The 24,875-nt window shown below is 48.1% G+C and overlaps 6 protein-coding genes across 6 annotated transcripts; 1 reads left to right on the top strand and 5 right to left on the bottom strand.

Annotated features, from left to right (window-relative positions):
- Positions 1 to 3,332: 3,332 nt before the first annotated feature.
- Positions 3,333 to 5,526, top strand: BDV38DRAFT_290924 (PDK/BCKDK family protein kinase; the record flags this gene model as incomplete). Its single annotated transcript, XM_032061600.1, has 4 exons — positions 3,333 to 3,444; positions 3,538 to 3,686; positions 3,781 to 4,775; positions 4,838 to 5,526. 4 exons carry the CDS (start codon positions 3,333 to 3,335, stop codon positions 4,899 to 4,901), a joined length of 1,320 nt encoding a protein of 439 aa, XP_031907019.1. The 3' UTR covers positions 4,902 to 5,526.
- A 166-nt stretch (positions 5,527 to 5,692) lies between these two features.
- On the bottom strand, positions 5,693 to 7,194 carry BDV38DRAFT_265831 (uncharacterized protein). The gene is made up of 4 exons (XM_032056395.1): positions 7,061 to 7,194; positions 6,610 to 7,008; positions 6,326 to 6,486; positions 5,693 to 6,181 (listed from the first exon to the last, which is right to left on the bottom strand). Exons 2-4 carry the CDS (start codon positions 6,740 to 6,742, stop codon positions 5,771 to 5,773), a joined length of 705 nt encoding a protein of 234 aa, XP_031907018.1. The 5' UTR covers positions 6,743 to 7,008; positions 7,061 to 7,194; the 3' UTR covers positions 5,693 to 5,770.
- Positions 7,195 to 7,364: 170 nt separating this feature from the next.
- BDV38DRAFT_265828 (SKN1/KRE6 family beta-glucan synthesis-associated protein) lies at positions 7,365 to 10,986 on the bottom strand. Its single transcript, XM_032056394.1, has 6 exons — positions 9,632 to 10,986; positions 9,395 to 9,575; positions 9,241 to 9,342; positions 8,665 to 9,187; positions 8,131 to 8,608; positions 7,365 to 8,073 (listed from the first exon to the last, which is right to left on the bottom strand). The coding sequence occupies exons 1-6, from the start codon at positions 10,267 to 10,269 to the stop codon at positions 8,022 to 8,024; spliced, it is 1,974 nt and encodes a 657-aa protein (XP_031907017.1). The 5' UTR covers positions 10,270 to 10,986; the 3' UTR covers positions 7,365 to 8,021.
- Positions 10,987 to 14,461: 3,475 nt separating this feature from the next.
- Positions 14,462 to 16,119, bottom strand: BDV38DRAFT_265827 (uncharacterized protein). The gene is made up of 2 exons (XM_032056393.1): positions 15,320 to 16,119; positions 14,462 to 15,219 (listed from the first exon to the last, which is right to left on the bottom strand). The coding sequence occupies exons 1-2, from the start codon at positions 15,801 to 15,803 to the stop codon at positions 14,945 to 14,947; spliced, it is 759 nt and encodes a 252-aa protein (XP_031907016.1). The 5' UTR covers positions 15,804 to 16,119; the 3' UTR covers positions 14,462 to 14,944.
- rpL3 (60S ribosomal protein uL3) lies at positions 16,120 to 17,900 on the bottom strand. Its single transcript, XM_032056392.1, has 6 exons — positions 17,819 to 17,900; positions 17,712 to 17,743; positions 17,562 to 17,619; positions 17,335 to 17,491; positions 16,590 to 17,263; positions 16,120 to 16,526 (listed from the first exon to the last, which is right to left on the bottom strand). Coding segments are annotated over exons 1-6 (1,179 nt in total). The 5' UTR covers positions 17,821 to 17,900; the 3' UTR covers positions 16,120 to 16,270.
- A 695-nt stretch (positions 17,901 to 18,595) lies between these two features.
- cyc8 (putative transcriptional corepressor Cyc8) lies at positions 18,596 to 22,060 on the bottom strand. The gene is made up of 8 exons (XM_032063261.1): positions 21,610 to 22,060; positions 21,326 to 21,529; positions 21,187 to 21,269; positions 20,946 to 21,125; positions 20,795 to 20,887; positions 20,585 to 20,741; positions 20,275 to 20,519; positions 18,596 to 20,218 (listed from the first exon to the last, which is right to left on the bottom strand). Exons 1-8 carry the CDS (start codon positions 21,782 to 21,784, stop codon positions 18,749 to 18,751), a joined length of 2,607 nt encoding a protein of 868 aa, XP_031907014.1. The 5' UTR covers positions 21,785 to 22,060; the 3' UTR covers positions 18,596 to 18,748.
- Between the last annotated feature and the right edge of the window lie 2,815 nt (positions 22,061 to 24,875).

Genomic DNA, 24,875 nt, shown 5'->3' with positions numbered 1-24,875 from the left:
TTTTTTTTTTTTTTTTCTCTTAGTATTATTATTTCCAAACTATCGGCTGGCCCTTAAATTATTACATTAGTGACTTCACTCCAACCGAGAAAATTAAGCGCAACTCAATTTTAAAATCTCATTCTAGAAAACAATAATGAGGAAAAATAAGAATTGAAAAATTGCTCAGGCTGGAAGTGGTGGAAAAGAAAAATACCTAAGGGAAGAAAAAGACACGAATACAAAAATCCATTAAAAAAATGGGGGTTTGCCAGCAACGTTTGCATCATCATTGATTCATTGTATTCACCGTTTTTCGATGACAATCCACAAGGCGAGACACACATCGATACTAATACAAAGAAAGGAAAAAGAAAACATCAATTCGGAAGTACACAGTACAAGTCGCCTTTTTAGATCAACCAATTCCTTTTCATTTTAATGGACCATTGAGATAACAGCAAGAGGCATGATGATCTATATCTCAATGGATTCGTAAACCTTTTATTGTTTTTAAGTTTATCCGGTACAATCCAGACAACTCACCTATTTCCGAACCACATGATAAAAAAAAAAAAAATGAGAGAGAGAGAGAGGGAAAAAAAAATAGAAGAATAGAATAAAAATAAAATGACAGCAATAACAGCAGCAAACCTTCCTAAGTATCTCGTTCCGGTTCTGGCAAATGGGCAGTGCTGCCCTAAGCGGGTGCCGGCGGTGATCGTCGTGGTGCGACAAACTCCACCAAAGAATCGTGCCCTCGAGCGTGTTCTTGACAGGCGCCCACTAAGGCCAACTAGGGCTTAGCAGCTTGCGTTTCCAGCTGTTCTCCACAGCTTCAAATTACAGTTACTATGTGCTTGACTGCGGATTCTTCCTATTGGCCAACCGGCTTATATCTCTCCTTTTAAGGCTCCATTCCGAGAAGAACGCTACAACTGATCTGACAGGTCGGAATTACAGTCTCTGACGCTGCTTTTGCGCAATCTCCTCTGTCGCGTGGGAAAATCGTTCGCTAAACCCCTGGGTCAAAGTTGCCGCATCGAAGGAAGAATGGAAGCCATCTAGATCGTGAAAGCGGTGTGGAATATGATCTGCTCACTATGATGCTATCGTCGGTTGATATCTCACAAAAAGGGGGGAACAGGGCTACGAATAAGAGAACTCCAAGTCTCCATTCAATTTCTTTGATGATGACATTACGGTCTATGCTATCAACATGGCAATCGCCATGGAGGGCTCACCTCCCGGAGCTTCTACTACTTTTACTACACCCGAACTATATTCGTAGTTCTTCGTACGAGCTCTCCTCAAATGAAGGGTGTCAACGTAATTCCATGTAATGTAGGCTAGTCTCCTACAGAGTCATGCCTCCAATATACTACTGACACATTACCCTTCCTTCAACTGAGCCCTGTCACCTCCAACTATAGAAATAGCTTTTATTAAAGGCTGGTTCATTTCACGCTGAGGAGCATGAAGCTCCGTCTTGGATAAGGTGTGACGTCGTGGGAGGTATGAGAAAAATTCTATGGTGTCAAGAGAAACATGACTCAGTTCAAATTCTCTCTAATATTTTTGTTAGAGCAGAAATAGCTATGTGAAGCAGGGTTCTAGTTCCATTACAGCGTGCAAAACACCAGGCATACCATCCGAAGACAGATGGTTAAAAATAGTCGGAAAGAGGTATATATATAATAAAAAAACCCATAAATAGAATAAAATAAAATAAAATAAAATCAAAGGCCTTCCGAACGCTACTACTTCGTAATAGACTAGAATAACTATAGAATACTACATTCTAGTAGGTCGTTCTACAATAGACCAAGTGTTTAGGCGGCGTTAGGTTTCTAGAACCAAGTTTGGCTACCTTTACAAAAATGCAAAAACGAACCATTTTGTACCTGTCAAGAAACCAAAAGGACAGGAAACAGGGCACACGATCGGCCAGGTTTTATTTCATGTCACTTTTTCTCCTCCCCCTCCCCCCCTTAAGATTAGGTTTAATCTCACAGCTGTTGTGTCACGGGACATGCAAGTGACAAAGAGTCAGCCCTCCGTCGCTGACAATAGTACGATCTACTTGGTCTCACTACGGACTCTCCCGCGAAAGACAGATCCCGTCAATGCTATTCAATCGCTCTTTGAATGCAACAGGGTCAAGGTTCGATTGTCCTTGACTTGTCATACCCTTAACAAGAACAAATATAAGCTGAAAGGACATTGTGTTTCACGCTGAGAGAATGGACAATCCCAATCTGGGGAACTACCATCATCCCTTCCTGGGTCTTGAAAGTAAATCCTAAAGAACAGCACATTGACTACTGAAGCACATCAGGCAACTAGATAACATGGGAGACTCAATCAAGGCACCTGTCGTTCGGTTTGGGCATAATCCAAGCGCTTGATATGGTCTGGTATTGGATCCTGGGGAACCGCGGACGGATGAACCCTACCGCGGGTGGGAGAAACCTAAAAGTTCTTCGTCCTTCAGCCTAACGAAGACTTGTTAAAACTAGACAGGATTCAATTATATGTTTCTTTTTCGTGTCTCCGGTGGGAGATCCAGACCCATCGGAGCATCCGTGAGGAGAAGTCGAATGATTTTCGGGCGAAGGGGAAAAACCCGGACCAATTTTCACATTCTCATCGGCAATTCCAGTTGGACGATAAGGATCACGGAGACCGATCTGGGGTTGATCCCACTTCAAACACCATTGTGCCGCCACTCTGTTTCCTGCCTACTTGTTGCAGTACCCGAAAACAAAGAATATCATTCATTGCTTTTGGTAGCACACAGATCCATTGTTAAAGGGTGAACCGGTTATGCTTGACGGTTCATTGATTACCTGAGGATCGGACGATATTCGTTGTTCCTCGGCCAAGCACGGAATGGTCCCCCCCCCCACACGTGACTCCCCGGGAAAGAGAGTCTCCGCAACGGCCACAAGAGTCATTCACCAAGCTCCTCCACTTTTTCTTCGTTTGCGGTCCTTTGCATCGACCTTTTATAGCATATATCTGGGGAGATCGAAGCTCATTCCCCATGCATTGCTAAATTGGTTCATTTTACATATCAAGTCTTGCACCTTTCGCCCTATTCACCTTGTTATCGACCCCCTCATCTCCTACTCCACTGGTCCCGAGTCATCTGCACTCCGCCGTCCGTTAGCGGAGGAGTCTACCTCGGTAGTAGTCATCCCGACTTTAAACGCCTCCTATCTTCCCAGCTACAAGCGCCCAGCATTGTCAGCTATACGCTATACCACGCAGTGATATTCGCTCTGTTACGCTATTCAGGGACTATAGAAGTGACTCTCTCGGGCCGTCTGGCCTGATTACCTACAGACACCATGTGGAAGCCGTCGGAGAGGCTGATGGAGACCATCAGACATTATGCCAGCTTCCCCGCCACTGGTGTTTCCCTTCGGCAGATGGTGCAATTTGGAGACAGACCTTCGACTGGTAGGTCCATCCTTTGTCCCTTGAGATCTGTTGATGTCATAGCCATGACTTATGGACTTTTGTACTGATCGCGTGACCTCGTTTTTGAAGTAGGAACTCTGTTTCGTGCCTCGCAATTCCTCTCCGAGGAGCTCCCAATTCGACTCGCTCACCGTGTCCAGGACCTGGGGGAACTCCCTGATGGACTCAGTGAAATGCCCTCTATCAAGAAGGTCCAGGACTGGTACGCGCAATCGTTCGAGGTATGACTCACCACCCACTCCATTCTGTAGCCCACAATGCCATGAACCCAAGCAAACTCCTCCTAGTATTCTTTATATCTAACATGGAATAAAGGAAATCATCAACCTGCCTCGGCCGACTCTTACCCAGGAAGTGAAATCCCGGCTGCTACGGCCAGGAAAAATCAACGGTGGTGCTTCGAAGATCCTCTCGGAAACCACTCAGAACCCTAGTATCAAAGAAGGACAATATCGGTCCTCTCCCTCCTCGGCATTGAATCATAACGGAAATGGAAAGGCCGCTGCCGCCGCGGCTCGAAGATATTTTGTACCTTCCGATGACCAGGGCAATTGGCCTCCGGAATTGAATGATTACAACGAGCGCTTCGCGAAAACTCTCCAGCAAATTAAACGGCGGCACGACAGCGTTGTAACAACGGTGGCTCAGGGTATTCTGGAATGGAAGCGCAAGCGCCAAAGGTTACAGATTGACTCGACCGTCCAGTCCTTCCTCGATCGTTTTTACATGTCTCGGATAGGTATACGTATGTTAATTGGCCAACATATCGCATTGACTGAACAAACGCACGTCCGCCATCCAAACTACGTTGGTATTATCTGTACGAAGACAAATGTCCGTGAAGTCGCCCTCGAAGCCATTGATAACGCCCGATTCGTGTGTGAAGATTACTATGGTCTATTTGAAGCTCCGAAAGTCCAGCTTGTCTGCAAAAATGACCTGAACTTCATGTACGTCCCAGGCCATTTGTCTCATATGCTCTTCGAAACCCTGAAGAACTCCCTCCGTGCAGTGGTAGAGACCCATGGTGCAGACAAGGAAGCTTTCCCAGTCACCAAAGTCATCATTGCCGAAGGAAAAGAAGACATCACTATCAAGGTGTCCGACGAGGGTGGTGGAATTCCCCGCTCTGCTATCCCCTTGGTTTGGACGTACATGTACACTACGGTTGAGCAAACACCCAATTTGGATCCCGATTTTGACAAAAGCGACTTCAAAGCCCCTATGGCCGGCTTCGGGTACGGATTACCTATCAGTCGTTTGTACGCTCGGTACTTTGGTGGGGACTTGAAATTAATCAGCATGGAAGGGTAAGTCTTTTTCCGTTCAGTTATCGACCTATTTTTATCCAGTTAGATCTGACTTAGTTTAGATATGGTACGGATGTTTATCTTCATCTGAACCGCCTATCCTCGAGCTCGGAGCCTCTGCAATGACAATTACCAGTCATGAGGGATGGTCGTGTCCGGTTCTCTACTTCCCATAGACTTCATCCTTTCTATTCAGAACCGGATCCACCACCATCTCAAGGATTGACGCCGATGAACATTCGAGCCGTGCGTGCACGCATGCAAAGCAGGGAAGTTTCTACGCGTAAGCAAGTCGGCGATGCTGAGAGCCGGCTTAACGCTGAAAGGCCAGGAAACTGAGCCGACCGCTGGCTTACGAACACTATATGGAAGGGTTAATGCTCCTGCTGTGGGCCCGCTTGCGGGTCGATTATTGTTGGAGACGAGCTTCACTAATTGGGAGCTCTCTGTGAGTCGACCACTTTGGTTGAAACCATGACCTTCACTATTCATTGCTTTGTCACACATGTGTGGATAGACAAAAGCGTATATTCTCTGCTTTAAGTAAAACTTGGTCAACCTTGCCTGAATGTGAGTACATTTGACGACCACTACCGACTTTATAGGAAGGTTCGGGTCTATTGATACCCTTGGGTACCCATTCAGGAGGCAAGTGTGGAAAGGTGGCTCTGGTGATCTACACTTACATAGAGGGTAGAGCCTATAATGCTCCTTTTTGGTTTTTCTTTAATTCCCTTTTTTTCCCCTATATTCATTTTTTGCTTAGCTATGCTCTTGTCTGTCTTTTTTGTATAGTAGATTATGGGACGATCAGGATATTTTACGGATGGTACGGTCTTTTGGATGTATACATGAGCCCATTGTGAATATTCAATTCATTTCAATCATTCTATCAGATAAGCAAGTCCACACAGTAGATGTATAATCCATAATGAGCATCTCATTACCTCCCAAGACAACAGTAATGAACGCCAAGGAACTAAGATCGAAAGAACTCAAGGCGACGAAATCCCATAGTCCTCCCTCTCAGCACCACTCCACCTCCTCCTCCTCTCCCTTTCTCGCAACTGCTGTCCGCGACCCGCCGACCCAGAAGCAAAACTAGGCGGTGCCTTCCCCTTCCCTCTCGTCTTATCGGGCGTCGACAACCGCCCCTTGTTCTTCGACGACGAAGCAGGCGACGAGAACGCCGACGACGATCCACCGGCATCGGCGGGCCGTCGCCACCCCTCATCGTCAGTTTCATGAACATCAACAACACTCCGGTGCACAACTAGAGGTTGATTATTTGAAGACGAAGAGGGATTCTGGACGAGGAAGAGGTCGGAGCGGATAGAGGCCGCTACCTCGGGGTCCTCAGGGGCGATGAGCTTAGAAAGGAAGCGACGGCGCGCTTGTGGGAGGGTCTGTTTTATAGTTAGATTTTAGACAACCATAGTATTTGACAATCGGGGTAAGATGAGTAGGAATTAGATCTCAGTTAAGGCAATGACGACGGGGCTTTTATTGAAGAGGCAAATAGATTAATTGAGACCAATACAATTACTCACCTCTTGGGCAGCCAATGCCTGCATAGTGAGGAGTTCCCGGTCCATCAGGACACAAAGCGCAGCATGTCTTTCCTCGCGGAGACGACTGCGCACTTTTTTTTCCTGTTCGATAGTCGTGTGGTGGTTTGTTAGTGGGCCGCGCATGCGATCGGAGTCGTATCCTAGGGCTATTAGCTTGTGTGCTTTTGAGGAAACTCAAGAGTGGTCGGTAAGTTGTGATAGGCTCCAGATGATGAGATCATATGGATGCTATGTAAGGATAAAGTAAGGAGATGGGGACTTACTGGGATCGATCCCACGTGGATGGGTTTGGCGTCCGGGGTAATCGACGTTCATGTCTTCATCTTCGCTTTCGTCGTCGATCACGATTGGATCGCGACTGCGAGGGCCTGGAACTGGGACGTTGGGATTGAACATTTTGGTTGTTTGGGGGTAGAGAAAGTTTTTAACACGACTGATATAGTGCGATGGAAAATTGAGAGGTGCAAGATTGGGTAGTAGATGGCCAGTAGATGGTTAGATCAATGGAAGTAGCCTTCTGGCTGATATAATTTCCACAGGGAATGATAGGCAAATTCGCAATATGGAAGCCGGCACTAGCAAAAGTACTTTGATGTTTGTAAGAGGGGGTTGGACAAGATGGTAATGTCCAGATATTTTCAGTCATGCAATATAGACTATGTCTTCACAATTAGTTTTAAGCCAAGACAATCAATCTATCAATGGTCTACTCACGGTATACACTTAGAAAGGCAGTAGATTAGATCCTCCGCCTAAAACAAGGAATGGTACTAGTGGAAGTATATTGGGCAAGACTTGGGGGACTATATTAAAAGAAACACCACCCTTGTCCAGCAGGGCAGTTAAAATATGCTGCTTGAGGCGATTGTTGCTTTCAAGTCAGTACCAACATTAAGAACTGAAGGTGCTGCCCATGTGACGCCAAAGCAGCTTAGTCATGACCAATCAGATTTCGATGAAATAGTTTGTTTACATGGGAATCTACTATGGAATCAGATAAATTGTACCAGCTTGGATTTCATATTATGCCTCTATTTTCATAACCAATGCGAGAATGAGGAACCTCAACATGACTATTTTTCTCAAATGCGAAGCGCTTTTCTGCGCCCTAGATTTCGTACATACCACAGCCTCGTTTTCGTCGGTAAGAAGACGGTCCATGAATCGTCGGACAACGTGTTCTATCATAAGAATAAAAAGAGCGCAATGACTCGAGCCCCCACAAGATTTGTTAACAGACAAGGAAAAGTTGGGAAGGAGGGAAATATCGAAAGGTATACAGACAGAAGATGACAGCGATAATACACATGTAAATGCCAGCATGCAGAGTGAAGAAGACAAAAAAAAATACGCCCGACATGCGGCCGTCAAATCGAGCTGGGCGCGCACACGAATGCGACCAAGTCCAGGTCGGGCAGCTCTTTGCAGAATGGAAATCATAATGCCCGCCGAACGCCAAAGCACAATGCCGCTAAAACGACTGGTGAGGTTCCAAAGACGCCGTTTAGCAAGGTGGGATATAAGTGAACGTGGTAGAATTCACCATCGAGACAGTGGTGATACAAGGTTGGTACAAAAGAGGCCAGCTATGTACCCAAAAGGTTTTGAAGATGTTTCGGGCAGAAGTCTCGGGAGCTGAAGGGATTCAATTGCTGGTAGGGGGAAACGGCACGACTCAGCATTCATGCATGAATGAGTTTTTGGGCCAGTCATATCCAGCATCAGACCTTGCCACTCGTCAGTAAATTTATCAGTCAATACGTTCTAGAATATGGTAGGCCTACCATGTAGTTTTGTTGACGTTTTCGTACGCCTTGGGGTGTTTTGCGATATACTCCGTTGTTTCATAGCCCGGTGGGTCACAGGTAAGGCTGATGTTGTCTGGATCCTGGTAGACCCGGAGGTAATCGAAACGCATGTACCCAGGCAAAAATTTCCTGATGTTATCATCAATCGGAGCAAAACTGTATGCCATACCCAAGTTCATGATAATAGACATCGGTTCCATAGGAATTATCCGCTGGCCAATGTTGCCGTTGGGCCCGAGGGCTCTACCGTCGAGAGTCCATGTCTTATCCTCACCGACATACCAGGTGATATTGCCACGGGCGCCGGGTGTGTAGTCGAAGGCGTAGACCTGGTACTGTGTTCCGTTATACCAGTCATTATTGAGGTTGCTGAGCCCAGACATGGCCTGTTGATAGGGCCCGCCACGATAGGTGTTAATCTCTGTGATCTTGGGATCGTATACAGCTGCGTATTCTGCTATACCGTTAGCAAGGGCTAACTACCGCAATCCATATATTATGAGTACGCACCGTAATCAGGCATATACCAAATATCGAACGGGGCCATCTGCAGACTTTGAGAAACCGACCCTACCATCGTCGCCGCATCACCGTTTAGAGCAGCAACGCTAGCTTCAATCACATCGATTTCCGGCGCGCTCCGTGATTTACCAGGGGTAGGATGTTCTGCATTGCTGCAGGCGCATGCAGGTAGACGCATTCCAGGTAACCAACTTAGACCATCTGTAGAACTTTGATTCGGCGTGATACCAGCATCGCACCCATCATAGTAGCTGTACGGCCACATCCCTTCCGTGGTGGCGGCATAGCCCGGGCGCCCTAGGTTGCCCATTGCCCAGAAACCAGGCCAGAAACCGGAGACTTCACCGTTTCCTGGCAGGGATATGCTTGCTTCCAAACGACCGCCAGTGAAACACAACTTATTCCAACTCTGAACCATGCCAGATCTATACTTCATTTCATGATTCGGGAATGCATCGAACCGAAGCTCCAATACACCATCTTTCGTAGTAACTGCATCAGGGTCGTACCACTGCAGGGTGTCAGCTGCAGACAAATCGTAGGAAACTGTCAACAAGAACAAACCTCGAGATCCTGCGTCACACCGTACCAGATATCAACCGCCTGAAGAAAGGCATCGTCACCGTCATAAAACGTCCGGCCCGGCGTATTGAACTCGTCCGAGAACTATGATGATCAGTGACAGATTCAGAAGGCTCGTCAAAGTATCTGAGCTCACCACCAGCTTCCATTCCTTGCCATCAGCCGACTTCTTCGTCATTGCTGAGGCCGGAGTGTCCGGGTCTATCAACCCGGTCCGCAAATTTGTAAGTATGCCTCTCTCTCCCACATCAAGACATAATGTGTCCCCAGCTTCACAGACAGAGCCTGATGGTTTTTGCAGCCCTCGAACAGCAGTACTACAGAAGATTAGTTTCCATGCCAGTATCTGTCCAAAGAGGGGTATAGATCATACAGAACAGGGTACCCAATGAACAGCATCAGGAGACCCAGGGTCAACAAGACTAAACCTCCACCGTTAACTATCCCTCGTCGGTTCCAAATGTCACAATCTCGTTCTTTGTCGTTTGGATCCGGGTTGTGCAAATAATCGTCCTTCTCCACATCCTCTGGGAATAAAAGTAGACCTTCTGACGGCATGATGTTGAACTTCTCCGTAACTGTTTGTGTATTCACATCTTCCCCATCACCCTCTCCGTGAGAAGGAGATCTCATGTCCTCATAGCGGGGGTAGAAGTAGCCTCTGCTCTCACTCCCACCTTCCGAGCTCCAACTTGTCCGTCTTGACGATTGCGCAGACAAATCCGGAGATTGAAACCCGTCATACTGTTCCCGGTGCCTCTGTGGTCGCGGCGGTAACAGGAAATCTGTTGAGTCCTGTGGGGTCGGTGATCCCATCCCAGTCTGCATGGTCATAAATGTCCCCGTCGACGTTGAATTCGACATGTCAGGTGTCAAGGCCCGTCCAATGCCCACATGACTAGGGACCGGTGGGCAAGTCTCCTCTGGATCACTAAATGGATCATGCTGGCCGGAATTGAGTCGAATATGAGGAGTTTCTCGCGCCGATTGGCTCATTGGGTTGTCCGACATCTTGCAATACGTTTGTATTGATTGTTGCTGTGGGTGATCCGTAACCGCTGTTGATCCCCACACGAATTTGGGGGTTTGTTGATGGAAGAGCGAGCCCTAATTCACCCTTCAATAGCCTTGAGAGTGCTTCTTTTTTGAACCCTGGTCGCGTCGCAAATGGTATCGATAATGCGCGCTGGTGGACAGGTATATCCCTAAGCCCTTGGTGCACAACCGATCAAAAAGCTACCATCCGGGATTCCATCCAGATGATGTACCAGCAGACTGTAGCTGTGTTAATTAGATATTAATCCACCCCGGCTCTTGGTAATGACTGGCTCCGTGACAAAAGCGAAAATGAGCGACGAATTATGCGCTATGGGTATCAAGAGGTAAATAAGACTACGAACGAGTGGACGGGACACTGAATCCCGATGCGCATTTGTCTCTGGAGGGTTGGCGAACGTACACGAGCACAGACGGTATCAGTGTATCAGGACCAAAACAAGCAGAAAGGATTAGAGGGCGTGCATATGTTGAGATGAATGGGCGGTGATAATCGACGGCGAGGGGGTAGATTGACGTTTAGCCGGAGAGGAGGGGAGGGGAGAGGAAGAAGAAGAAAGGAAGAGAGAAACAAAGAAAAGGCACCAGTGGGCGCAATTGGAATGAAGGTCAGGATGCCACAAAGACCTAAACTACCCAGAAGGACAGTAAGGACAGGGGAGTGGAGAGCGTTCAGTTTGTCAATGCCAATCCCTGTTTGGCTTCTTCCTACATAGCATGGCAAAGCTTTTTATTCAATTTTTTTTTTATTTTTATTTTTTCAAAAAAAAAAATAAAAAATTTACTTTCCTTCTCCAAGTTTATACCTACTCCGTAAACAGTGTACCAATAATAATAATAATCTAGAATAATAATACAGGCAGTGTCGTAGCATGAAAAGGACAAATGAGAATCCCAAGAATAATACTGGACCATCATGAAACCATCCAAAGATAGTAGGAATCGGCATGAAAGGTACCACCGACGGTCCTGTTGTTATCAGAAAGATACAAGACCACAAGAATGCTTTAAAATAGGTCCCCTCCGGGGATCATTGGCCACTAAGACCCCTGCAAGTGGAGATCATCGCCCTTTTTTTTTGGGGCGATTCATACCCTAGGGAAATGAGTAAAGAAGGTGGCCCGGTGGCGTCTGCAGGTCTTTTGGCTAACGTTGGTTCGAAGGTGACGAGAGAAAACTCGGCCCTGCAGGTACTGCTCGGCGAGTATGTTTGTTTCCTCAGCGGTCTAGACTTTGACCCTTCAGGGGAAGAATTCCAGTTCCATCCTTTGTTTTTCCTTCCCGTTATCGAACCCCTTGGGTGGTTCACCGGGATATTTCATAGCTGCCCCAAACCGAAGCATCCACCCCACCCAGTGAGTTTCAGGAATGCTCAGGAAGAATTTCGTTGCTACAGTCCAAGAGAAATGGTAGCCTGTTCCATGGAATCTCGAGATCGTTGTCAAGTGGACCGGCAAACCCTAAGACTCGGCAACTAAGCGTTATTTGACCGTCTAGCGCCATATTGAAGTCTTTAGTGCAGGGTTCATCAACCTGGTGGATTCGGTATTGTATGGTAATCGTCCCGGGCGAAAGACGGCCTTCAACTGACTACGCCGTACTACAGAGCACTACTACGGTGATATGGGTAGATGTTCCATTGATACAGTACACACTCCCACTATCTACTCATCACGAAGTGCGCCTTATATGAATAGGCATATCACGACTGTCTCAAGACATCTCCATTGCATCAAACCCTCGGGTTCAATGATTGACACGCCAAGACCCCTTCCAGAAGAACTTAACCCTAGAACTTATTTCCTTTTTCGCTCTGAGACGATCGCTAATCTTTTGAAAAAAAAAAAAAAAAAAAAAAAAAGAAGCAAAAGGAAAAACAAGGCGAACAATATTATCTCCGAGGAGTGCCTCACATGGATGCTCCTATATATATATATATCATTCCTGAACACGCGTCCTAGCCGTTAACCTTAAAAGGCTCTGGATAGATCAGATCTACTCCAGTGACAAAGCACGACCCTGTCGTCATCGCAACAAACAGCGTCCCAGGCCAGAAAGAAGAAGAAGGCAATGAGGCTTAATAGCCAAAGCGAACGTATAGCATACTCCATAGCTAATTGTCTTAGCCTGGGAATCCTGAAACCTATTGTTTACTCTTCCCCTCATTCCATCAGACAGAGCTCATAGCAACCTTCCGTCATTCCTGGTGAACTTCTATCACCCCGCTGAAACTCGCAAAACATGGCGGGAAGTATGAAGACCAAGAGATACCCATTGGTACATTTATTGCTTTCCTTGGAATACTACCATTGACTGACACTGGACTGGTGGTCACTACTTGTAAAGTACAGCAGTGATCTTTCATCCTGTCAGTTGAGACTAAGATCATCAGCAGATCACCCGAGATGCGTTCGATGTTAGCCACATCATCTCCTCTGTACATAGATGACAGTTGATACATCTACCGAATCACCTGTGAGCTCCAAATAAAGCTACAACCCCTCTATCAGCCACCGAAGATTGATGTCATAGCTCCCAATCCTTCCTGAGGATAAACATCTCGGTGTCGGCAACTGCCTGAGATGCATGCAATGAGGAACAACACCCATCCACATCCGACCCAATCACCGTCCACACCATTCGGGCAGCTCAAATCCTTTCGAGTAATGATCAGAGATCAACAATGCTTGGCCTCTTGGTCCAGAATATAGATATGTATGTATTTAAGAACTGCTGCTCCCCTTCACCACCACCGTGCTTCAAGGTCACGTCGTTAGCCGTACCAAAGCAATACCTTAGCGGGGCTCGCCGTTTACCCTGGTAATTTACCAGGACAACCCTAATATACTTAGTCTGCCAGGGACGCGTGTTAAACCCATCCATCCCGAGACATGCCCCAGTTCGATGGTCCCATGCGCCATGATAACAATCGCCCGAACAAAAATAATACCAGTAGCCTTTTCCCTCCAAGTGGGACGCGTACTCGGTTTCGTACTGATTTTCCTTTCTCACCTGAGACAGTTTGCGTTGTTGATTGTGCAAATTGTATTCCGTACAGTGGAATTGTATTCCATGTGATATAAAAAAAAAAATCAAAAATTAAATAAAATCCATAAAATAGATAATCGGATGGGGTTTTCTCTCTCCAGCTTTTCCTGCCCTCCGCCTGCACCAACAACAGGGACGGGGAACCGCCCCTTGCTCATAATCTTTTCTTACTATTTTTCCCTCTTCTTACTCTTTTTTTTTTTTTTCTTTCCTTTTATTTTATCTTTCTGCCTATAATTTCTCCCTCTTTATGCTACACACACACACAATCACACAAACATAAGCACAATTAGAATGGATGCCTAAAATAAATCAATAAACCAGTACTCCGTATTCCCTCCACCAAAAACGCATGAATCAGTAGAAACCACCACACAAACCCAACCCCTCCAAATCTACACCCTAGAGTACATACATACGTACATACATCTACCCACACCCACCCACTGGGACCCCTTTCACGGGGGTTTGTTTCTCCATGACCCTCCAAACCCCAGTTCCCTCTGGGTGACATGCATGTCACCCAACCTGCATCGACCCCAAATAAACAGACATCCAACAGTCACATGATGGTCAACTTAACCACATACATAGATTATTTATATCTTCCAAGAAAAGAACTCTGAACCATTAATGCAACATACATACATACATACATAAGATCTATTACACTTTTTGCAACTGTAATTTGTTTCCTGTCGCGGTGGGGGAGTATCCTTTCTTTGCCCTTTTTTTTGGTCCTTCTTTCCTGTCTAGGTGCTACAGATATCGCGCTCTGAGACAAATGGGGACCCTGTTCGGACCACGAGGCTATCTTGACAAGTGTTAGTGGGTATTCTACTCTTGGGTAGTTCTCTGGACATTTCGAATTACATGAATCAGATTGAAATAAATAATTGTGTTGTGTGTTGCGCGGTGGGTCTTTGAGCCATGGGTTCCTGGTAGTAACTCCTAGTAGGTACTAATAAATGAATGTAGCTCTCGGGCCCTTGCTGAGGTGGGCCTATTTAATGTATCTTGGGGGTCCTTGTATGTTGTTCCGTCTACTCCTACTGGTCGACTAGAATGTGTCTTTCTTTCTTTCTTCTTCTTTTTTTTTGGATTTTGATTTGGACTTAATTGATAATGCATGTATGGGTATCTGTTTATGGTAAGTAGTACGGCGTATCTCCATGCTAAGTTCTAGTCAAGTAGTAACCAACAGATCTTGGTTGTTATACCTGTGTTGAGTTTATTTGCATGTAGTCCTATGTGACCAACGCCAATTGGTTTGAGAAGTTATCTACTTTTAAAGCCTGGTTGTTCTATACAATGTTTCTGGATTATCATGGGAAACCTTTATATGCTTCTTTCTTTCTGCCGGGATTTACCCTAGACCGTCCACCAGGAAAAAAGCACAGGAAGAAAAGAAAACAGGATGACAAGAACTTAAATGTATAAGTATACAACTTCATTCACACGGACAATTATAATCCTCTCTCTTCCATATATACACCCACGAAGATAAATAAAGTAAAAAGAGCGGAAAGAGAACACTTCCACGATCCACTCTTAGATAGTCTGGCTCACCCACAAAGCACTACTAAGTCTCAACAGCCTTCGTCCTCAGCCCCACAATCAACGACTTCTCAACATCCACCGCAAGAATATAATACTCAATCCGCGATGACCCAACCTCAACCTGATAGACTTTCACGTCCACCGCCGATTCATCTCCCCCTGACGACTCCGCCACGGCGGCGCGAACCGCGCGCAGCGCAGACGGGTACTGATTCTTCGGATCAAATGAAGATGGCGACATAGTAGTAATCGATGATGAGAGATCCGCATTCGGCGAGATCAAACTGGATAGATGCGCTTTGGTAGATGTAGTTAGCATGGACCACTTGAGGTTGATTGTTTTCGGTGAACTGCCTCTTTGAGGTTGTGAAAACTAGGGCTTACAAGAGTCACGTACAAGGATCAGGGAAAATTCCTCTAGATGCGCCCTCCCATCGCAGTGCGACAGGTTCGAACGGTTCATCGGTTTCAGAGATGTAGTAGGCGTCGACTGAAGTCAGAGGTGTTGGGATGCGGACGCCCGTTTCGACTGTTTCGGTACGAACGACGGGGGAGTCCCGTGTTTGTTGAACTCGCCCGGTGTCCAGGTCTGCGTTGGCTTTGTTCAGGAAGTTCATGTAGGCGTCGTCGGACATTGTGCGCGAGATGGTGGGTTGGAGAGGGGTACGTGGTGAAACAGTGATGTTGTCGCGTGTTCGGTGACGGCTCACGAAGAGTGTCCTATGAAGATGGTGGATTTGACGGGAGGAAGAGGGATAGTTCTTGAGTGGAAGTTGGATGAATGAAGAGAGGAGGGGGAGTTTGCGGACTTCTGGCGATGAGATTGAAGCCCAACACCAGATGCGATCAATGACGCAATGCCCTCGGCGGCTGAGCGGCATCGGGATTGGATGCTGAGAGTTGTGTGGGAGTTTTGCCACGGAAGAAAGGGTTCGGGCTGTGGACAGTCAGGGATTATAGAATCAAGCACGGCCTCTGGAGTTCGAGGGAGCTGAGCACTATCGTAGAACAGAGAGGAGCAAAGAGAGGGCATGAAAGTCATGTCTTCCAAATTTTAAAGGTATTTCTTCTGGACTGCGCCGGAGAAGCGCCAAGGTTTTCCCACCGCACCAATTGCAATTCGGTACTACAGTACAGCGCAGATTTCCAGACATGGACATTCTTACAGGAGAATTTTTCTGCTCGTCAAGCGCGGTCTCTTGAATGTCATGAAATTTGCCTTGCAGCTACGTAAACCTAATAGAAAGAAAATGACGATCTCCAGTCGCACCCTAGACTTGGAAGGTATTCGCTTTTTTATTGAAAAAATAAATAATTTGCACTACACCGTATCATATCCATAAACACCTTAAGCGGAAGTAACAAGGTCCTTCTTGAGGGTACCCAAGAAAGCGCGCTTCTCCTCGGGGGTCTGGAAGGCACCGTGGCCGAACTCGGAAGAGGTATCGACCCACTTGAGCTCGATCTTCTCGGTGGCCTTGCGGCTGGTCTGGGGGTAGAGGGTCTTGCGCAGGGTCATGACACGCTTCTTGACACCAGGGACGGAACCCTTGAGCATGACGAAGTCGTTCTTAACCTCACCATAGCGGACGAAGCCACCCATACTGCGTAATAGTTAGTCACTGCATGTCAACCCACACAGAGGTCATGCCACGGGGGTTACTTACGGAGTGATCTGCTTCTTGGAGATATCGAAGTCGGTGGAGGCGTTACCCTCGTCGGTGCCCTTACCGATACGGTAGACCTTGTGGTTGCAGGAGGTACGGTGGTGGTAACCCATCTGACCAGCACGGGCAACAGTCCACTGGACGTGGTTAGGGTGCCAGGCACCGATACAGGCGACCTTACGCAGACCCTTGTGAGTCTTACGGGGAAGCTTCTTGGTACCCCAACGGCTGGTGACACCCTGGAAACCGTGACCCTTGGTGACAGCAATAACGTCGATCACCTCGTCCTTCTCGAAGACAGAGTCGATCTCAATGGTCTTCTCGAAGAGGTTGCGGGCGAAGTCAACCTTGTCGGCAACGGAGCCACCGTTGACCTGGATCTCCATAAGGTGGGCCTTCTTCTGCTTGAGAGGGGTCTTGCGGATCTGGGTGTGGGCGAGCACACGGACAACAGTGCAGTACTTCTTGATGCGCTCAAGCTCGCGGGTGATGGAGGCACCGCTCTCCTCAGCGTGCTGCTTGGCGTACTTGGTGAAGGCCTTCTTCTTGCTCTTGTACCAGTTCTTGTAGAAGCGGCGCTTGACCTCGTCGCTCAAGTGCTCAGCCCAGACGGTGGTGAGAGAGCGGAGGCCACGGGGAGTCTCAATGTAACCGACGACACCGATAGCGACAAGCTAGATAAGATTTGTGAGTACGCTGCACTTCCGCACCCACTGGGGTCAAATAATTGATAGGTGTAACATACGGGAGGGGTCTCGATGACGGTGACAGCCTCGACAACCTCCTTCTTGTGCATCTTGGCACCGGGTCTGTCAAGGTCACGGACAACAGTGGTCATACCGGCCTTGTAACCCATGGAGGCCGTCAGGTGGACGGGCTTCTTGGGGTCATCCTTGGGGAAGCTGTCGTGGGTCTCAGTATCCTGCCTTCCAATATCGCATTTGAACATGGAAATTTTCATCCAAAACTAACCTCTTGACCTTTCCACGGTGTCTGGCAGCGCGCTTGCGGGGCAGGTAGGCAAGGGAGCCTGTGAAGAGTTGTGTCAGTAGGACGCACACAAAATACACCCACGACCTCAAAATTCGAAGTCGCCCGAAAACTGAGCAAAGATTGACGAACCGTGCCGAGGCGCTTCGTACTTCCGGTGACTCCTGTTACAGAGAATAAAAATCAGCGATTTGATTCTTTTGAGGTCATGATGGCATTGCGCCAGCGTGGTAACTCACATCTTGACCCTGTTGTCGTTAGTCGTCGAAGTGGTGAGTGACAGTGTCTATCTCTGAATCGGCCGCAAAGTCATATTTTGCACGCTTAACGAGTGTGGGCTGACCTAAGCGATGCCGGCGCTAATCCTGTTCCGGTTAGGTACTACCGCGACGGTAAGCGACTCCCATGTGTGCCTGAGGCACAATTGATGTTCGGCCACCATACCATTATCAGTAACTTCGGCGGTTCCTCCTGACCCCATAACATTGTACGTAACCAGTGAAAGCCCTATCAGTCCAACAGAACGACTACAGTTACTTAGCACTACTTAGTACCTCTCCCGTTGCACATGGAGAATCGGCCCCGGCCGCTCCAGACACGGGCTAAGGGTCGTGCAGAAGGTTCGGTAGCACCCACCACCAAATCTTACCGCCTTACTACGCATGAAAATGAAAACCACTAGCTCATAAAGTACTTTACCTAGTTTGCCATTTTTTGTTGTTGCTACCTTCAATCATCAAGAGTTCAAAGACTAAGACAGGAGATGAGAACGGATGGGTTGTCGCAGGGCATACAAATGTAAGAAAACAGAAAAATTTAGAAAAATAGAATAGATACAATAGCACAAAGTGGGAAACGTGCATAGCCTTCCTAATGTGCCGTTCGGAGTCATACAATACAGACCAAGTGGCTAAGGTAGCAGAGAAAGGTGAACACCACCAGGAAATGGTAGGCCCAAAAGTAGAGGGAAATCAAGGAACGGGGGAAGAGATCAAATATATAGATAATGGAAAGAGAAGAAAAGAAAATCAGGGAAGAAGTAAGCGAAGGCAACAAGAAGTCTCATAATGATAACTTCGTGTGAGCTTTTTTGATTCAGGCTCAGCCCATAGGCAACATGGTACATTCATCAATGGAGACAGCAGGAAACTCATGTGGATGTGGCGTCCCTAGGCTGTTGACTCCGGTTTCGACTGTGAAGTCTGGCTGCCATTGGTGGCATTGTTGGTATTGCTCGATCCGCTGGCAGGAGGGCTGCCCTTTACAGCAGTGTTGGCTCTTTTATCATCATCGCCATCGTCATCATAGTTCTCGTCCACGTCCATCTTCCGCGCAGCTGGTTCATGAGCGGGGGGTTGCTCGCCGCGGGCCGGCTCCTCCTTAACCTGCACAGGAGCAGAAGGTCCAGGCTGTGGTCCGTTGGCTGCCGGAGCAGACCCTTCAGCCATTGGAGGAAGCCCAGAGCCAGAGGCGTGTGGCGGCATGTGCTGGATGGATGGCAGCGTCGGAGGGTGATGAGCCGCCTCAGAAGGATGGTAACTTTCGTTGATACGACGTTGGTCTTCGCGTCGAACTTCAGACGAGCTACGACGCTGCATCTCGCCGGGGGAAGGCATGCGGTTTGGAGGACTGACACGACGAGGAAGCTGTTCATCGAGGCGAGCACGGCTTTCTTCATTCGCAATCTTCTTAACGGGTGCGGACTCGGATTCCCACTCGCGAGCACGCTTCATTGCAGATGCGGGACGATCTTCACGTTCGCGAGCAGCGGCCTCAGCGGCAGTGATGGCGGATGGAGGCGCGGGTGCACCGCCCGCAATTCCAGTGCTGCCAGCGCCCTGCACAGGTGGCACACTAGGACCGTGATGATACTGCTGGTGTGGGTAAGTGGAACCAGGAGACGAGGGTCGCTCATCACGGATAGGCCTGATCTCAGCCGGAGGGGTGAATGGGCGATGATAAGGGGGTAGAGGGCCGCCAGAAGTAGGAGCACCATTAGGCGCACCGGGAGCAAAAGGGGGCCCTGCGGGGGCAGGAGGTAACGGTCCTCGAGTTGCCGAAGGCAAACCACTAGCACCACTAGGGGCACGCTCGTGAGACGGGGCAGGTGGGTTTGCAATCTGAGGAAGTGCATGTGCAGGCGCGTACACGCCCTGGCCGGCCAGTGCAGTCTTCGGGGAACGAGCTGCGGTAGGCTGAGGACGGACAGCGTCGGGGAAGCCCCTTCCTGGCTCCTGGCGTGGGCTGGGTTGCTGAATAGCTGCGGGGGCTCGAACCGCATCCCTGTGGTCAAATCCATTTGCCGCCTGGGCTTGAGCGTGAGCCTGAGATTGAAGTTCGTTGATGCCACGGTTCCAATCAGCAATCTGCCTTGGTGGAGCAGGAGGCTGGGGAGGAGGACCACCAGTCGGTGCCGGTGCACCCCACTGAGGAGCGGGAGGTCCTCCAACACCAGTCTGGTAGGCCTGCGGGTGGACATCCTGAGGTTGAGGAGCCGGCGCATTGCTCTGGTTGGTGCCTGACAACTGACTCTGAAGGAGCTGCAGGCGTGCTTTTATGTGGACGTTGCTCGGGTCCAGATCGGCAGCACGACCATACGCGTCGAGCGCATCCGTAATTTGGTTGTTGCAGGACTCGTACTGGGTAGAAAGTTAGTCTCTTCCATTGGTGTCTTCTCGGGTATCCGTGAGCTTACTAGAGTTCCCAAGTCATACCAAACTTCCGATATGTAAGGATTTAGGCGAATCGCACGCGAGTAGGCATCCAATGCATCGCGGTACTGATTGATTTGGTAATAAAGCACACCAATAGAACACCAGAAAGTTGGGTTCCGACCGTCCCGATAGACGGCTTGTTGGTAGGCCTCGTACGCCTTGGGATACTTGGCTTGGGACATGTAGCATCGGCCAAGCAGGTACCAACTCTGCGCATCCGTGTTGTCTATGAGAAGCACAGACCGTTAGACTCGTCGCATTTTTCTTTTCAAACCATGCTTAGAAACCTACCTGCGCTAACCGATTTCTCAAGGTACTCGATTGCCTTTTCCTGGCTGGTGTAGCTGTTGCTCTGTTGGTGATACAGCCACCCAAGCTGTTGCAAGACCTTTGCGTGATTCGGATCACGCTCAAGAACCCGTCTGTAGGCTTGTTGCGCCGAATCAAACTGTCAGGGTTAGCTCGAGCCTATCTTCAAACATGATGGGTTAGGGAGCTCACGTCTTTTTGCTGCTCGTGGACATGGCCAATCTGAAACCAGATATCTTCCTCCGTGAGAGGACGTGGGGGGTCGGTGACAATATATTTGAAGCACTGGAATTAAAGAATCAGGAAAATGACCCAATTTTGACTCTGACGCATAGATACTGACCTCCAGACTCTGATTAAACTTCTGCTGCTGCTTGTAAATTATTCCCAATCTGAAGTAGATCTCGTTGGCTTTCTCGAAATCAGGCGCCATTCTCATGACCTGGGAGAAGGCTTCTTCGGCGTGATCGAGGGAACCATAACGATCGTAAAGGATACCGATACCGTACCACAATTTGGGTTCCTATTAAAACGACCATGAGTTAGGCTGATATTATTTTATATAGAGAATCAGCCTAACATACCTTAGGATCACGCAGATGGTAGAGCGCTTGCTGGTAAGACGTATATGCCTCTTGCAAATTATCCATCATGAGATGACAATGACCTGAGCTGCTAGTCAGTCAACTGCTCATTGCAGGTATGTTGTTAGTGAACACATACCCAAACTGCCCCATGTTTCGCCGCTCGTGGGGTCCAGCTTCAGAATATTCTGCAAATACTCAATCGCCTTCGGAAACTGTTCCTTGGTCCGCAGGATGCAGGATATCGCGTTCATTGCAGGAATAGACCATTGATTATGCCTCAAAGCCTGTTCGTATGCATTCATAGCACCGTCAAGGTCTCCCATCAGTTCAGTTAGACCACCTAAGAAAAGCGGTCAGTGTACGTGTCGCGTGAGGACTTAAAAAGGGCTATGGGAAAGCATGCGCAATGTCTTAACGTACCAATTTGAAGCCACACCTGCTCGTTCAGCGCGGCAATCTTTTGAGCAGTGCTCATGGGAGGACCCTTCTGGCCCTGCGATTGCAAAGGCATGTGGCCATTAACCTGCGGATGAGCAGCAAGATGGCCATGGTGAGGTGTGACGCCGCCCGTGGGCGATGGCTGGGTGTGAGCCATAGTGAAGGTGAGACACTAGACGAAGCGCAAAGTAACCGGGTGTCGTGATGTTGTAGCTTCGGGCCCCATAAAACCTGCGACACGATGATGCAATCCAAGTCCGTACCACTCACGGAACAACGATGTAGGTCTACGCGCGTACCAAGGCCCAACGGTTCCCGCAAGCGCGACCTTTTCTTTTCGAGGCCACTCTCAATGACAATCGTGATTCGGGTCGAGATTGTCAATTGAAAAAGCCTTGGCGCCTTGACCAGAATGGTTGAAAGTTCCGTTCAATCACGCGCTTCGCCGGGAGTGAAGCTGATGTACGGAAGACGGGAGCGCTGAGGATCGCGCACAGTCAATCGCCCTGATGTAGACCTAGAAGGCCAACACCGTGTGCACCGTGAGACCGAACGAATGCGAGAGTATGCGAAGGTAATATGAAAAGGGGAAGGGCCTCGGCCGGCAAGAGTTGGCGCTATGAGTAAGGCACAACCCAATAGCCGAGAAAGGGAAGGTGGGTAACGGAAGGGGAGAGGAAAGGAATTGAGATGCAAATGGAGGCAATGAAATGTATAGGGAACAGGGCAAAATCACCAACAGGAAAAAGCGAAGAAAAAGGAAAAGGAAAGGAAAGAAGCAGAGGAAAGCGAGAAAGGAGGAAGAAGAGGAAGAGGAGAGAAAGGTCGAGGGGCTGGTGGTAGAGGGTGAAATTTGCCAAGCGGCGCTAGTGGTTGTGCAGCTCTCGAGCAGTCAGCGAAAGCAAAGGAAAGCACGGAAAAAGGTGAGATGGCGGTCGTCCGGCGCCAAGCCGAAGACAGACAGCTTACGACCAGGAACGGTCTAGTGGGTGGGGACAATCTGGAGTCGTGTCCGCGGGTATTTACAGTTAATATTTTCCGGGCACCGGAATCTCAGGTGTGCGCATTTGAATGCAGGAGCAAAGTACAACAGGGTACAGGGAAGATCGTCTCCCTCATTGACTTGTCTTACCCAAGGTCTTGATAGATCCCAGTCGAGTCAGTGCACAAATTCTATTTGACACGAATGGGAGTTTTTCTATATTATTCCCACAATTTTTTATTCTTCTTCCTACAAAGTATGTCTTCTGTTGACAGTCTATCTATATCCACGCTCATCATGATTTCGAGGACTTTATGGATTTACTGATAGATGATTATGTTTTTCGCTCCGCAACTCTAATATTCTATATTTCATTGTGACTTCTTCGATACTGGAGTATGAGAGGGATGGAAAGAGGAGGCTCACGTTGGCGAGCGGGGCGCAAAGTGTGATAAATAGTAGCATGGACCTTAGTGCAGAGAAAAGTAGCAAATTAGAATTAATTAAAATTAGTAGACGACGGAGACTACTAAAATATTAACTGTAGGAAAACGGAGTAGGTAGGTATGATTTAAGCGGGTTTAGAGAGAAAAAAAAATCTTTATTTTTATTTTTATTTTATTTTATTTTCAAATTTTTAGTTTCAATGGAGTCGAACCGTCCCGAAACAGGGCAGTGTCTGACGAGGATGCAAGCGCCGGAGCCAGAAAAGCAACTCCAGGGATTGCAGGACGTAAGTCGAGTAGCACGAACCCCCGGTTGTGACTCGCCGAGAGGCTGCGGGTGGACCATGGAACATGGACCCACCGACCCTGTCTTCCCCGTGCCATTATTTATTATTTAATAAAATATTGCATTATTTACGACAGTGCCACCAATAATTCCTGACTGCCCTGGTGGGTCTTCAACCGACATACATGACTGGCGTTATGGTCATAAGCTCAACTACCTAAGCTCCCGGCAGCCTAGTTAGGCATGAGGCAGTCCCCACTTGGGCCACCTGCAAATGTTGCAGTGGCCCCCAATAATCCCAGAAACTGGCTTCCCTCCTCCGTACTAACCGTCTGCATCTTAGACTGTGCCGGACAATACGCACATATGGAGTAGGACCCTCTGCGGCCCATTCTCCAATCCCCATGCTCCCAAACTCAGGAGCGAGTAACGACTGACGGATCTCAATACTGCCAATATCCGGACCAACCCCTCTCTTCCTCCACCCTCCAACGTCTCTTTCCCCCTCCCTCCACCATCTGACACTGGCATACAAGAGTACGTCAACCTGGCTTGCATATCCCCGGCTACGGGGATCAATTGAGGGTAAACGGTCAGTGCTCGCTCACAGGGGGTTGCTGCATATGTTGATATGGCTTTTTTTTTTTTTTTTTTTTTTTTTTTTTTTTTTTTTTTTTTTTTTTTTTTTTTTTTTTTTTTTTTTTTTTTGGTTTGCCATCTAAAACTCTCCTTCCCCTTTTTCTCGGGACCTTTGGGAAGTTTTACTACGAAATCGCTAGGTCCAAAATACGTGGATGTGGTAGTTGCGTTCAATGTTTGGCTCCAGATCCACACCAAAACGTAGTAATGCATTTGACAAGACGACGCAGGCGGCTACGAGTGTGATACTACCCAAAGCTTTTTTTTATTAAATTCTTTACCCTTTCCTCAACTTGTTTCTTACTTTGCCTCTTCCGTCATGGATCGCTGAAAAGGCTCTGCGGCAACTGTGCTTACATAAGTACTTAGTCACCTGACGGGACAACGCACAGGAAATGCCACCAGCCACCCTAGCGGCAGCCACAGATTCCATCAAGTGGGGCCTTTCCGATGCTGATCCGTCGGCTTTTCAGTTGATCTTGATAAGTTGATACATCACCTGAGTGGGCCGATCTTTTCTTTTTCCTATTTTTCATTTTTCTTTTTCTGTGATTAAGCCCCTTCCACAACAATGAATAATGGGCCGTTCTAAAGATGCCAGACTCCTCACTAGCACATCCACACACCCACACTATCCCCATTCCTTCGCTTAGGAGGTGCTTCGTTCCCACCGAAGGGTCCCTAACTTTGAAGTTTCTAACGCCGGGAATCCTAACTAACTTTAGGCGGGCCACCCGACATCCTTAACCCTTTCCCTTGTTAGGGGGAAAGTGGTCTCCTAGCGTGAGTCTACTCCGTCGTTCACGCCCCCCCTATACTGAATATCTCGGCACTCCGTTTTGTCGGGGCCGAGTCTCAGCCCTGAATCTCCGAACAATATCATCTTTGGAGGTTG

This window comes from Aspergillus pseudotamarii, assembly GCF_009193445.1.
Source record: "Aspergillus pseudotamarii strain CBS 117625 unplaced genomic scaffold BDV38scaffold_134, whole genome shotgun sequence".
Taxonomy (NCBI): Eukaryota; Fungi; Ascomycota; class Eurotiomycetes; order Eurotiales; family Aspergillaceae; genus Aspergillus; species Aspergillus pseudotamarii.
The sequence above is the reverse complement of the archived record's forward strand: the minus strand, read 5'-3'. Positions and strand labels throughout refer to the sequence as shown.